General features: G+C 43.0%; 1 protein-coding gene across 5 annotated transcripts; it reads right to left on the bottom strand.

The window, feature by feature from the left end:
- Nucleotides 1–67: 67 nt before the first annotated feature.
- LOC135339988 (uncharacterized) lies at nt 68–14,396 on the bottom strand. Of its 5 annotated transcripts, XM_064536268.1 has the most exons (5): nt 11,801–12,627; nt 9,307–11,510; nt 8,493–8,558; nt 2,024–2,090; nt 68–1,708 (listed from the first exon to the last, which is right to left on the bottom strand). In XM_064536268.1, the coding sequence occupies exon 5, from the start codon at nt 1,599–1,601 to the stop codon at nt 537–539; it is 1,065 nt and encodes a 354-aa protein (XP_064392338.1). In that variant the 5' UTR covers nt 1,602–1,708; nt 2,024–2,090; nt 8,493–8,558; nt 9,307–11,510; nt 11,801–12,627; the 3' UTR covers nt 68–536. The 5 variants fall into 5 exon arrangements, 4 of the variants coding, with proteins under 4 accessions (XP_064392338.1, XP_064392340.1, XP_064392339.1 ...); XM_064536270.1 differs by lacking the exon at nt 2,024–2,090 and having other exon boundaries at nt 11,801–12,628; XM_064536269.1 differs by lacking the exon at nt 8,493–8,558.
- Between the last annotated feature and the right edge of the window lie 315 nt (nt 14,397–14,711).

Genomic DNA, 14,711 nt, shown 5'->3' with positions numbered 1-14,711 from the left:
ATATTGGTATAACATATTGTTTGCCCCCCTTAGGTAAAACATCTTCCTACCCCTATGTAGGTGTTCCTCACCGAGCTAATGGTACCATGTTTTGTTACTTTTAGAGTATCTAAAATTAATGTCAGATATATTATTAAAAATATAACAGGTGGTTGGTGATCACAGAATATTTACAGAATATTTAACTATTTACAAGTTCAAGGCATTTGATGAATGGTCAACATGAGGTGTAGAAGTGCTAACAGTGGATCGAAGTCGCATAGTTCACCGTAGTACCACTTACCATATCTTTGTTGTACTCTTCCACTGGAAGTGTAGGTATGAACCAAATCGAAGCACTGCCCATCAACCCAGTTGGGATTAACAATAATCAATAGTATCGTTTCAAAATGTTTTTCCAATTCAAGAGGAAAAAGTCGAAGTGTTTTTTCAACTTTTTTCAACTTTATCTTCTATGTTCTTATTCTGAATTGTTACTTGAATCCCAACCAGGGTGTTTGCAATCGGCTTGTCCTGGAGAGACAAAAAATCAATCCCTATGCAGCCCATTGGTGTCTCATACAAAAACCCTTTGTGTATGTTAGTAGGTTACGGTCGTACAAAAGAGGATCAGTGTTCTTAAATGTTAAGGATATCGTTTGTCTTTCTTCGATACTATGAACAGGACTAACACAAAGGTCCATTCTTTGGGAAAGGATGGTCGGAAATGCTCCCTCAAATACATCTCCTAAACCTGCTCTAGTGGAGACAGTACCTAATCGATTGTGGAACGGTACACAAAGGTTAGGACCGAGCAGCTCGATGAGAGTTTGATCTATCTGAAAATAGCAGTGCGGTACTGTAGCCAGGTCTTCGGTTTCTATGTAGACAAGGTTAGCCTTTAATAATACTGACTCCTTCGTTTGAACTAGGGTCAGGTTAACAGACCGAAGAGAAATTTTGAAGTAGCATGCGAGGAGAATCTTTACATCTGTAGGTGTTGCTGAATTAATTGGTAGAGCCTTAATTGCATTTGTGAACTCCGTTTTTATCGCATCCTGAATTACCCAAGCACGCATCCCAGAATCAACATAAGCATAGCAGAGAAGCCGAGGTACTCCCTTTGTCGCGACAATGAGCTGCTGGACCTCCTCGGCAGAAATATCGCTTCTCAATTCTTTTGCGAAAGTTTGTGTTTCGGCATCTGTGAATTGCTTGCACCGGATGCGGCTTGCGCACCTAAAAATATAACTAAACAAATTTTTGGTGGACTGGTCTGATTCTAGTTTGGCAATAAACCCTGACGATACGGCAAACACTACTCTATGGAAACGATGTAACAAAGACAGGACCGGCTTGATCATCTTAACTGTTGCATTCTTTGCCTCGTTTAAGTCGATCAACAAGACATGATTCGGCAAAAAATCTTTTGTTTCGATTGAAAACTCCACCACTTCGCTGCCAAGAACTCCTGTTACAGGCTTGTACTTGTCACTGATTTCCAATTGCTTTAACAGCCAAAAGAGCGTGGTTGTTTTTCCACATCCGGGACCACCGAGCAGGCACAAAATGTTATGACCCTTTCTGTCCGGATTTGTAACGAACTCGTATGCTTTCTTCATTTCTGCTGTGACAATGATTGTTGACTTAATCCCGAGCAGGTTTAGGGCTGGTGAATGTTTAAAAGGCACGTCATTGTCTTCATCCTCCCCCAGTTTAACAACACGGTCTGCAAAAAAGAAAAGACTGTGATAACAACAATCAGGGTTAGGTATGGGTATACATTACGCTGGCTTAGATGCCACTTAGTTTTTTTTATGTACACTAGCCAGAGGGAAGCTTTAACGTTGCTTGAGGCTTGTAGAAACTCTTGGTTGCAGAGTCTTCTTTGTGTTAATTCTTAATTAAAATTCTTATTTAAAACTGCATCGTAAACGATTAACAAGCAATACGGGATTAATTACTCGTGCTATTAATCCCATATTACACGAGTAACCATACTATTAACTATACTAATAGCGCTGATTGTAAAAATTAAGCATACATTCTTGCTTGTGCCTTTTGGGGGGGGGGGGGGGGGGTCACCAGTGTGCTTCAAATTCATCTGATCACTATTGAAAAAAAAGCATCATGGGTTAGATCATACTTTGCCTAAGCCAATTTTCCTATGACCGCAAACACATGCAGGTGGGCGGTATCATAAGGAATAATGACGTCATAATGTTCTTTTTGTTAAAAATTTACAGAAGCAGCAAAAGCCAAGAACTTGGAACTACATGTCTATGGCATTTATGAGCACAGTTGATCTATAAGGCTTCTGTTCTACAGAGCCATATGTGATGATAGCCTATTCTAGTTATGTTATTCATTGTAATCTTATTCATTTAATTTATGTATTATGTAAGTGTCATGTGATGGACACATGATGGTGATAAGAACACACATGTTAATGTCAATATTTACTGTGAAAGTAATCTAGTTGAATCTAACTAAATAGCAGGCCAGATAGCCTGTGTTACATTTGGCGACCCAGCCAGTAACGTTCTTTTGGAACCTACTATCGTTAGAAGTCCGTTGGAGAAGAATTTTGCTGATGCAAAGAATTTTATGTCAAGACGTGAATTGAAGGCACTACTTGATAGTCAAGAGAGCCTTCCTACTACTACTACAACCAGAAGAAGACCTCTGAGACGTGGAACTATGGCTGACACGGAGGAACAGTCGGAGCCAAGTACTGAAGTCACTCGAGAGATGCAGGAGCTGCGTGCGATGGTGGAGGACCTACAAGTACAGCTCCGGGAGGCCCAGGACGCCATCACGGCCAGTGATGAGCAACTTACTAGGGTGAGTGGCGAGTGTGAGAGAGTGTATAGCGAGGCGCGTGTGGTCTCTGATTTGGTTGGCGGTTTGACTGGTGGTGGTCCTTCTAGTCTTCAGAGTGTGTTTCAAGGCTTTTTGGAGTCTCAGGCTAAGCTTTTGGTTATGCAAACAAATGCGTTGTCAGTGCAGAGTGCGCCCCCGTTACTTTTGTTTACTGGAGAGGATGTTGAGGCAGAAGCTAATAGTTTTGAACGTTGGTTAGACAGGTTTGAGGAGAGAGCTACCATGTTGTCTTGGACTGATGAGCTTAAATGTTATCACATCAAGCAGTACCTTACTGGCACCGCTTTACAGGTTTTTGAACTGTTGCCGCCCGCCAAGCGCAGCAACTACGGTCAACTCATAGACGCTCTTAAGGACAGGTTTAAACCTATTGATATTGAGGAATTGAGGGGTTTGGAGTTTCATCAGCTTACACAGAAAAATCAGTCAGTAGAGAAGTTGGGTTTGGAGTTAATGACACTAGGCAAGAAAGCTTTTCCTACTCTCGAGACGACAGAGCTAGATAGGTTGTTAAAGGGCAGGTTTTTTCAGGCATTGCTACCCAAATGGCAACGGAAATTGGGAGCACCTAGACTTGGAGAGTCGTTTAATGCTTTGTATGAACGTGCTAGAACCGCCGAGCGACATGAGCAGCAGTATCGGTCTAGTTGGGAACCACGTGACTCTTCACCCAGAAAGCAGCAGGGAGAGAAGCAGCAGGGAGAGAAAGGTGAACCACCTCGGAAGCGGCAGTCTACTCTTAAGTGTTTTGGGTGTGGTGGTTTAGGACATTTCAAACGTAACTGTCCCCAGTCACAGGAAGGAGCACGTCAAACAGAATCTAAGTCCACACAAGACAGGAGCGAGGCTCCTGGGAAACAGTCGGGATCCACTTCCGCAACTATCGAAGCCAAGGATTCATTAGCGACTTTATCAGATGAGCAGGTAGAGGATATCTTGAGGCAGAGGAGATGTCAAAAAGAGCAGGGTTTACTTGATACCACAGAGGTACACGTTGGTGCAGTTTCAGCTCGCGGTTCGCTTGTAGCTGTTGGTCACACCTTGGAGTTAGATGTACTTGTGGACGGAGTTCAGGTAGCGGCGATGGTTGACACAGGTTCTCAATCTAGTATTATCTCTCGGTCACTTTTGCATAGGGTTGGACGGCAGTTGAGGAAGCATGGCAAAGCTGTACCTAAGCTCGAGCCAGCAACAGTACGTTTGTATGGTAAGGATGGAGTGGCAGGTCAACACGAGCTGAATGTCACAGCTCAAGTGACGTTGCAAGTAGAGGCAGGTGGAACATCGGTGCCTACTGTTTTCTTTGTGCAGCCAGACAGCAGTCAGGATTGTTTGATAGGGATGAATGCAGCACCAGCTCTGGGACTTTCGTTTCTTGATAGCAATGGTATACCTCTTAGGATGGCAGGTTCAGTCCCAGTCACTACAGCTTCCGTGAATTTGATTCGAACTAAGGCTATCCCAGCTAGGTCTAGGTCGTTTGTTGAGGCAGCAGTTGATATAGAGTTGCAAGAGGGTGAGTGTGTTGTTTTTGAGCCTGATCCATGTTCTTTGGAGACTCATGGACTTGGTGCCTTGGAGTCTCTCGTCAGTGTAAACAGTCAAGGAAAGGTGTTGATCCCAGTAATGAACTATCACCAGAGAGATGTGTATCTTGAGGAGGGAACGTTGCTAGGTCAAGCTGAACTTCTTTTGGAGAGTGCTGAACACGAGTTGGCCGATGTTGTTGGACTCCCTGAGGGTGAGGGAACATGTATGGACGCTGCTCACGTTGCGGTGGTGACAGGAGAACAGCCACAGAAGCTCTTGGATATCATACAGTGGCCTGTGAACATAGCTGCACGGAACAATGACAAGTTGAAGGCATTGGTGGCTGCCTATAGGGATGTCTTTGCTTTATCTGATGATGAGTTGGGATGCACAGCAGTCGCTCAGCACAAGATCGACACAGGGGACCATGCACCAATCAAGCAGTATCCCCGACGTACTCCTTTTGTGCATAGGGAAAGAATAGCACGGATGGTTGCCGACATGGAGACCAAGGGTGTGGTCTCGCCTTCTGTGAGTCCTTGGGCCAGTCCAATCGTATTGGTCCCCAAGAAGGATGGAACAACACGGTTTTGTGTAGACTTTAGGAGGTTGAATGCAATCACTAAAAAGGACGTCTACCCCATTCCTCGCATAGAAGATATCTTGGACACCCTAGGTAGGGGTAGATTTTTCTCCACTCTTGATCTTTCTTCAGGGTTTTGGCAGATTCCACTTGACTCATCTGCCAAGGAAAAGACAGCGTTTACTACGCATTGTGGACTCTTTGAGTTTAATCGGATGCCGTTTGGTTTATGTAACGCTCCTTCTACCTTTCAGCGTTTGATGCAGACGGTTCTTGCAGGGATTGATGGGAAGAGTTGTTTTGTCTATATCGACGACATCTTGGTGTGTTCACGGACATTTGAAGAGCATCTTGAGCATTTGCAGGTTGTTTTTGAGCGGTTGCGGGCAGCTAACTTGAAGCTGAAAGTTGGAAAATGTGTCTTTTTGCAGGAACAGGTGAAGTATTTGGGTCACACTATCTCTAGGCAGGGGATTGCTCCAGATGTGTCCAAAGTCGAGAAGGTTCAGCACTTTCCGGTACCAACTGATGTTCTCACGCTTCGACAGTTTTTGGGGTTAGCTTCTTACTACCGACGCTTCATTAAGAATTTTGCAGCAGTTTCGTCACCGTTAACTGCACTCACGAAGAAGGGTGTTTTGTTTGAGTGGACAACACATTGTCAGGGAGCTTTTGATAAGCTCAAGAACTTGCTTTGTACTGCCCCAGTTCTAGCCTACCCTCAGTTTGGCCCTGGGCATACCTTTGTTTTGGAAACTGATGCTAGCTTAGCAGGGTTAGGTGCGGTTTTGGCACAGGAGGACGAGAAGGGTCAGGTACACCCAGTGGCATATGCATCTCGGACACTTCACAAGCATGAGCGGAATTACCACATCACAGAGCTTGAAACGTTAGCAATTGTTTGGGCAGTGAAGTACTATCGGTCGTACTTGTTGGGACATCATTGTCTTGTACTCACGGATCATGCAGCTTGTACTTCTCTTTTCAGTACTAGCAACCCTTCTGCTAAATTGGCCCGTTGGGCATTGATTATACAGGAGATGGACCTTGATATCAAATATCGGCCAGGGAAAACAAATAGCTGTGCAGACGCTTTGTCTAGGAATCCAGTGGCATCGGTATCGTGTGTAGTTGCAGAGAGTGAGGGGGTCGGACTCCAACAGCGTAAAGATTCTCAATTCAAGTCAATTATTGCTTATCTCGAAGATGGTACGTTGCCAGGTGATGATGCAGAGGCGAGGAAGGTGGTTATTAACAGTGAGGCTTTTGATTTGACAGATGGCCTTCTTTATCATGAGTGTGCTAATACTCCTGGCAGGTGGTGTCTAGTTGTTCCACAGGAGAGACGAGAGGGTTTAATTCAGGAGGCACATGATGGTAAATTTTCAGGGCACTTTGCGGAAAAGAGAATCTATGAGCTACTTCGCCGTCGGTATTGGTGGCCAGGGATGCGAGCAGCAGTCAGACACTATTGTCGGTCATGTTTGGTTTGTGCTTCTAGGAAAGGTCAGAGTCGGTCTATCAAGCCACCACTACAACCTATTACTGTTGGAGGACCGTTTTCGAAAGTTGGGGTTGATGTTTTGCAGTTGCCTTTAACTCTTGATGGAAATCAATATGCATTGGTATTCATTGATTATCTTACCAAATGGGTGGAAGTTGTTGCTCTTCCAGATCAGAAAGCTGAAACTATTGCGAGGATGTTTGTGGAGTATGTTGTCTGTCGGCATGGAGCACCACACGAGCTTCTTTCTGATCGTGGTGCTAACTTTCTTTCGGAGCTGGTAGCGGAGGTATGCAAATTGTTTGATGTGCAAAAACTCAACACATCTGGGTACCACCCGCAAACTAATGGCTTGTGTGAGCGGTTTAACAGCACTCTCATTCAGATGTTGGCAAAGACAGTTGAACGCTTTGGTCATGACTGGGATCGGCATTTGTCGTATGTTTTGTATGCTTACCGTGTTTCGGTACAAGAGTCTACTCGGGAGTCGCCTTTCTTTTTGCTTTACGGTAGAGACCCCACGTTGCCAGTGCTAGAAGCTCTCTCGCGCGAGCGCTCACCTTATGTGGTAGATCTAGACGATTATAAAACAGAATTGGTAGCAGGACTGTCTAGTGCATGGCAAACAGCCCAAGAGTGCATTACTGACAAACAGAAACATCAGAAAAGTATGTATGACAGGTCAGCCAAAGAACCTAACCTCGAAGTTGGTCAACGCGTCATGGTTCACATGCCAAGCGAAGTTCAAGGCAAAACTTGGAAATTTGCAAGACCATTCCATGGACCGTTTCGTGTCTTGAGTTTGACACCGACGAATGCAGAAGTTCGACTTGTTGACGAACCCAAGTCTCAATCAATCTTTGTTTCCCTGAACCGTGTTCGAAAATGTTATGAAGAACTTCCTGATCAGTCGTGGCGAGGATCTACTCCACGCAAGTACGCCCAGATTGCTAGTGACCAGCAACACCGCACTATACCTCAAGTTGTACCCGATTCCTATACTGGACCGATGACGAGATCTCGAACAGCTTCGGCTGGTAACTAAACTGTATAACTGTGTTTTGTTTTTGTTTTTGTTTGGTAATTAGTTACATGCGGCTTCACTGTGCCAATCTCGAGGACGAGATTTTCTCTCAGGAGGGGGAATTGTGATGATAGCCTATTCTAGTTATGTTATTCATTGTAATCTTATTCATTTAATTTATGTATTATGTAAGTGTCATGTGATGGACACATGATGGTGATAAGAACACACATGTTAATGTCAATATTTACTGTGAAAGTAATCTAGTTGAATCTAACTAAATAGCAGGCCAGATAGCCTGTGTTACACATATCAAATGCTTACAGTGTAGTGCTAATGATCTTACAGTTCAGTTTATTCCCTAAATAAGGTTATTGGAGAAACCTTAGTGGTAGCCAATCAAACGAGCTGGTAAGCAGCTATGAAGGAGGCGATTAGTTGGAAGAATGGAGTTGAAACATGCTAATTCTGAGGTATGGTAGAGTGTGAGCCTTCGGTTTTGCCTAGCCTCGAGGCCTCATTAGTAGCATGGGAGAGAGAAAACGTCTGGTGTCTCTGGGTATACTTTTCTGGAATGAATGTTACAAATGCTAAGCAGCCAAGCCAACTACTAGTAGCTTTCAGGGCACCTAGTAGTCCAATTAATACTTGGCGTTGGCAAGGCATTGTTTAGGAAACTCACCCTATAAGTACCAGTGCAACCAGCAGCATACCATGGTTGGAATACATTTCCTCCTTACGCTTATTCACAAAACCAGACAAGCCAGCTATTGGCAGTGGCTATACAGCCAAGATTATTATTATGACAACGCATTGTTGACTGTCTTTTTAGGTAGGTTTCATCTAAACGATTAGGCAAAGGGGTTGTTAGCCATGGCATGGGGGGCAGAGTTATTTGACCTCCCTTGGCCTTGTGAACTGGCTTTTCCTTGTACAATTAGAGGCTCTGCGTTACTTAATACAGTAAATCTTAACACAGTATATCTAACCTTCGGGAAGCCATTGAATAGACACTGAAGAGGTACGAAGGCTGGATAGTTCAGAGGACTAGGGAACTGGAGAACCAAGCAAAGTTAAGTAAACAATTTATACAAACGGAACAAGAACGGTTTATTATTTCCTACGTTGGAAGTTTGTGTGAACTATACAGTAGTAACTATACACAGCGATAAATTAAACAATTGAAGGCTTGCACACTAGTCTGAAGACAGAAGAGGCTTTATGGTTGAGTTGTCTTAGCAAGCAGCACTTCCGTTCGTTGTGACCGTCATTGTTTTACTGAGCATATACGATGTTATCCAGAGTCCCCAGTTTCTGGAGAGTGCTAACAGTACCAGGCCCATCTTCAGTGCGGCCTGGGATCGAGGCTAGGTGGGCATGAGCTCTGAGGTCACTTGATGGCTGAGATTTTGCCAAATATTACACAAATAATTATTGCGCAAGTTTCAGCAATTACACAAGACAACAAAAGCAACAAAAGTCCATGGACAAGTTTAACTGTTCTAAAAAGGCTATTCCAAGAAGAAACCTAGTTAGCTGGCTCTACTCCGAGAACGAAACGTTGTTTTGCAAATCTACAAATTGAGATCCAAGAAAACGTGACTATAACCGCGCCTTAGCTTGCACTTCATTATCATTGAGCAGTCTACAAAGACAAATACTGCACACCACATGGACTATGGCTTTGGGCCAAAAGGCATTAACTATACAGCAAAATTAACTATACACCGCAAAATCCATAAAAGTAACCCGACGCATCTAAAATTTTGTAACTGACATTTTATAATCACGACACAAACGAACCTGCTTTGTTGAGAGAGATGGTAGAGCTGGCGGATAGGTAGAGTTCAGCTGTTGGAGACGGGTGCAAATTTCTGGTCGAGTCCAAAGCTGGTTGGGTGAGACGGTAGAGCTGGTTGAGTTGAGACGATACACCTAGTTGGGTGAGACGGTAGAGCTGGTTGAGTTGAGACGATATAGCTGTTAGTGTGTGCAAAAACGATCCCACGAAGAAGACAGTAGGCAGACTGGTGTAGCTGCTTTTTATACTCCTAAATGTGCTCTAGTGCTCTAGTGCTCTGGTCACAAATCTGCAATCCGATTGGTGGGCAGTTCTATTTTTAGGTGTCTCTGGATTTTTGGTCATTACGTCAGTGCATGACTGTATCAGGAGAGGTTGGACGCGCGTCATTATCATCATAAGACAACTTTCTCTAAGTCCAATGGCTTCTTCTCAGAGTTCTTTTTTCAGTCCTTGCTCAATGCCAGGGGTATTGGTGGTTTTCTCAAAGGGAAGAAGAGTCATGGACTATATTGTCTATTGGCAAACCGTTCATGTACAACCTACCCAATTTTGAGATCATGGCAGTCGAGTTGAAGTGGAGGTAGCAATTAACAATGGTTAAAATGAGATGGAGTAGTCTGAGACGGAGTGTTTTGATGCGTTTGTTCGCTGTGATGCAGGGCTGTGTCGAAGCTACCCATCTACTCTCGTTGATCTCGATTGAACCCAGCACGATTATAGCCTCGCTTCGCTTCGCTCGGAATTATGTGATCAATTATTATGCAGCCTGCCATCTTTGCTGCCTGTGTAAGCACAACGGTTTGTTTGCCATATGTAGTGGATTGATTTTGAAACGATGATTTTGAATCAATGGAATTGCTTGCCAACGACGTTGAAGAAAATTGTGCTGACGAAGAAAGCATTCCATCTGATGACACAACTCCACAACTCTCTCTCTCAGCATCTCACACTGTCACGTTCAAGTGCATTGGTGCAAGCCGCTCTGTTGACTATCAAGATGCTCTGAAACAAGTCGCTGAATTGCAAAAGAATGGGATAGAGACACCTGTAAACATATTTTGTGAAACCATTAATCCATACGATGCAAGGGCAATTGCTTTTCGCTGCAAGCTGAAAGAAAAGTGGATACGATAGGTTATGTGGTGCGTGAAGCATTGGAGCATGTCCACTCTGCAATCACCAGAAATGTTGTTGAAGATGTTCAGTTTTCATGGGTGAAGTACCGCGTGGTATAGCGTAGTGGTCCAGGATATTATGCTGGAATCAATATTACGATTAGAGGTGAATTTAAGTGTGAACAATTTTAATTATCTTGTTGTGTTGTATATCACCTAGCTGTCATGCGTGCCAATAATTTATGGTATCACTCAGTCATTATGTAACGACCTGATTCATCAATCACCATTCATCAATCAAACATCAAAAGTTTACAAGACAATGACACATGGACTAGAGTTATTACACAAAAGGATATAAAATTGCAGCTAGAGTTGAGAATAAGAGTGTTCGCAAATGTGGACTGGGCACTTGGCGGAGGAGGAAGGTCAAGCGGCTTGTTATGGAACTGAGGTCTAATAGAAAGAGAGCCTCTTACTGGGAGAGGTGCTCGCCCAGGTACAAAAGAAGCAGTTTGCTCTCTTTGAGGGACTCGTTGCACTCGTTTTTCCTTTGTCAACACAGTTCCTTTGTAGCTGGCTAGCTATAACTCGAGAACGAACTTTAAAGTGAATTTGCGATCCGTGACTTGACATGTATGGGTGAGTGCATGTACATAGTAACTTCAGAGAACACAGAACCAGAGGAGGTTGGGTCACAAAAGAGCAGCAAGTAGAGTCAATTCTTCAATGCCAGAAAGCACAGCCATCCGTGAACTTCAACCTCTTGCACAATATTGTGCGCATGCGCACTCAGTCCCACATGTGTGAAAATCCATTTGTGAGGTCTACATGATCCTGGTAGGCCACAATGCTTACCACATACACAACTCTTTTCTCTGGAATAATTAATGCTCGCCTAGAATACAATTCCTCTGCCTTGTAATTCACCCCAAATTTCATTGATGTTAAAAAGCACTTCTATAGATGGATTCTATAGATGTATGTACATGTATAATGCTTTATAGAGCTGATCAGCTCAAATCAGGCATTTCCATGTAAAAGCATACTTGTCAACCACATAGGTAGTCTCAAGAGCCTGACTAAGCCTGTACGTGTGTGTGTGTGGGGGGAGGGGGGGGGGCTATGTACAGTGCATTGGCTAAGCCTGTACGTGTGTGTGTGTGGGGGGGAGGGGGGGGGGCTATGTACAGTGCATTGGCTATAAGCCTGTACGTGTGTGTGTGTGTGGGGGGGGGCTATGTACGGTGCATTGGCTATAAGCCTGTACGTGTGTGTGTGGATTAATTCAGTCAATAGATGCATTTAAGAGGGAACGACAAATTAAAATTTTGAATCACATACAATGTATGATGTAATCTGTTTTTCTCTAACTCACTTGTCCGCAGAAATTCTTGTTGTACACACTGTTAGAGTCGTCGTAACAACAGCCTGGCTTACTTACTAGTAGCCAACAGATGCACAGCCCCAAATGGTAGGTGGGCGGGGTAATCCCCATGAATGATGAGAGTGTGAGACAGGAACGGGTTGGACCTGTGTGAGGAGGGTGGTGTGTGTGTGATAGTTGTATGTCAAAACTAACAAATGCATTTAAAAGCGCATTGATCCTTGCCAGTCCTAACCCTAATACACACAAATGAAGCACAAGGATTATAACATGTACTAGGGGTTATTAACGGTACAGTATTTGTCAACAAATACCCCCCAAATACCACCACCCTTGCCATCACTCTAATACCTTAAATTGTAGGAGCTAGGTGTACGAGTGTGACAAAATGGCTATATACAACCTCTGTACAGGTACATGTTTATGGAAATACTAGCTATGTTCAGAATATGAACTCCAAAGCATTTATACATGGAGGTAAAAATGCTCACAAATGATAGCCGCCAGTGTGAGTACATATGTACATGTACCCCGACAACAGCTAATCGAATAACCAAATCAACAGGAGCGTGATGATGTAAAGGCAATGCTTAGAACACGAACTCGCACGTTAATACAAAGTACGTATGTATGAATAATGCGTCAAAAGGGCTACAAATTAGTGTATAAGTTAGTATATCAAGGCATGCACATTCCAGAAAATCCCCAAGGCTAATATAAGCCCATGCTTTTCCTTCGAGAATCATACACTATTAAGCTCATACAATGTTAGCAATGACAAAGGTGCATATATAAGTACAATGCAGTTACATGTATATCATGTATATACCTTCATGAAAACTGGTCCGTCTTCTTTTTTGAATTGACAGCATCAGAACTTTGCTTAATTAATCCTAGGGGACAGGTTTAACAAAACCACAGCCAAAACCAGGAACAAAATCTGCGTGGACAGGTGAGTGCAAAATTACCTAATGATGTGTACGTTTTATATGACTTCACGTACCGATTAATAGGTGTTAATGAAAGCAACATATCTACTCACTTTGCCCAGATACAAATTCCAAAAAGCTTGATGTGTGTACAAAATCTATGTGTTCATTCTTTCTTGCAGTGGTTTCTAGAATTGGAATGTCGTGGTGTGAATATGCGCAGACTGGCTAAATGCTAATTATTATGCCATAGGCCGCTATATGAATTTGTTGTGTTCACATGTATTATGTACATGTTAGTCTTCTTTTTTTTTGCTTGCAAATTAGGCCTCCAGATTAGGCTACTACCTAGGGAGACCTTCCCAAAAATTGATATATTTCTGCCAAATCCAATTCAAGTAAGTAATCTTAATTTCAGGTCTGGTTTTATAGGCAAAGGCTTGTTGAACCTTTTGTGGGGCTCACAAAAATGAGAAATATGTCTATGAATATACATGCTAGCAGACACAGGTACCAATTAAGCTCATGCAACTGCAGGCTTTTTATTATACTCGAATTGAAGGCCAATTATGCGAAGGTTATTAGTGAAATTTTTTTTGTTACAGATAGAGGAGATACCGTATACCGAGTTTCGAATGCGTAGCTAACCATTTGCGAATGACACTGTAAAAGCCTTATTGCATGTGCCTTTTGTTTGCGATCTATGCGGGGGGGGAAATCCTCGCAATCGAAACACGTATACGGTAACTCTTTGTGCGAATGGATGACACTAGCACGGTTCTGAAGAGTTAATTTGGGGCTTGGTCTGCTAGTTGGTTAGGACGCACATATGAGTCAGCTGGGAGTGTTTTCTCCCCGGATTCGGAAAGTCAGTCGTGACGTTACATTACACTCTTATGCCTACCTGCATAAAAAACATCTTGCCAGCCAGTACAGTGCAAGCTACATACAGCATCGCTAAACTATATACTCTACCCTAATCCAGTAGTCGGGTGTTATAAGCTGCCACAACGTTTTTTACAGTTATCTATGGTAATGTGAGCATCAACTTCATAGCACGCACTACAGAGGGACATAGAGGCAGGCTCTAAAGTTCTGTGGCTGCATTCTAATTTGGAATGCATATAATAATCATAACACTCTATAATTAATGCTAATAATCACTGACAAATGAAATCTCTATTTACAAAGAGCGGATGTCATGAATGGACATGTACACGTATGTGAGAAACGAAAAACCTATATATCACATTGACTTACTCTCTCTTATTGGTGAGTCTTCTATTGCAATTGTCATTCTCAATCTGGGCGGCCATACTCTTGCTACCTCCACCTGGTGTTACGCAACCTGATTGGTCAGATCCATGAGAAGGCGTTGTATGGAGAACATTACAGGTGTGCTTGAGCTGCAGAAAAGTGCGACAAAAAGCCATACACTTACAGTAACGGACGATCAAGTATCATTGGTATAGCCCAGAAGGTCGAATACAAGACCTTTTCGTCCCTAATGTTTATTGTGCCGGGACTCATCAGTGGACTGCACGCGACGCGCACTCAGTAAATGTACTTTGCTCACACTATTAGCGGTTTCTAGAACTAATAAATAATTACTTGCATCCAGTGTAATTTAATTTTGATTGGAAAGTGGCCATGGCAATAGGCAAATGGACTAAGTGTACATGTAGTTAAGGACACATTCTGTGGCTGTATCTATGCTAATTGGAATGTTGTGGTCTGAATAATTATTATGCCATAAGCCATGTATAAAATTGTTTCATGTACAGGTACATGTTTTTGAATTATGGAAATACTAGCTATGTTCAGAATATGAACTCCAAAGCATTTATACATGGAGGTGAAAAATGTTCACAAATGATAGCCGCCAGTGTGAGTACATATGTACATGTACCCCGACAACAGCTAATCGAATAACCAAATCAACAGGAGCGTAACTTAGCTGGATGATGTAAAGG

The sequence above is a fragment of the Halichondria panicea genome, chromosome 8 (assembly GCF_963675165.1).
Source record: "Halichondria panicea chromosome 8, odHalPani1.1, whole genome shotgun sequence".
Classification (NCBI taxonomy): Eukaryota; Metazoa; Porifera; class Demospongiae; order Suberitida; family Halichondriidae; genus Halichondria; species Halichondria panicea.
Note: the sequence above shows the minus strand (reverse complement) of the source record. Positions and strands in the feature narration are given on the sequence as shown.

Bases quoted from the DNA above. Each gene is read 5' to 3' on its own strand.
- LOC135339988 (XM_064536270.1), bottom strand. From the start codon at position 1,601: ATGAAGAAAGCATACGAGTTCGTTACAAATCCGGACAGAAAGGGTCAT.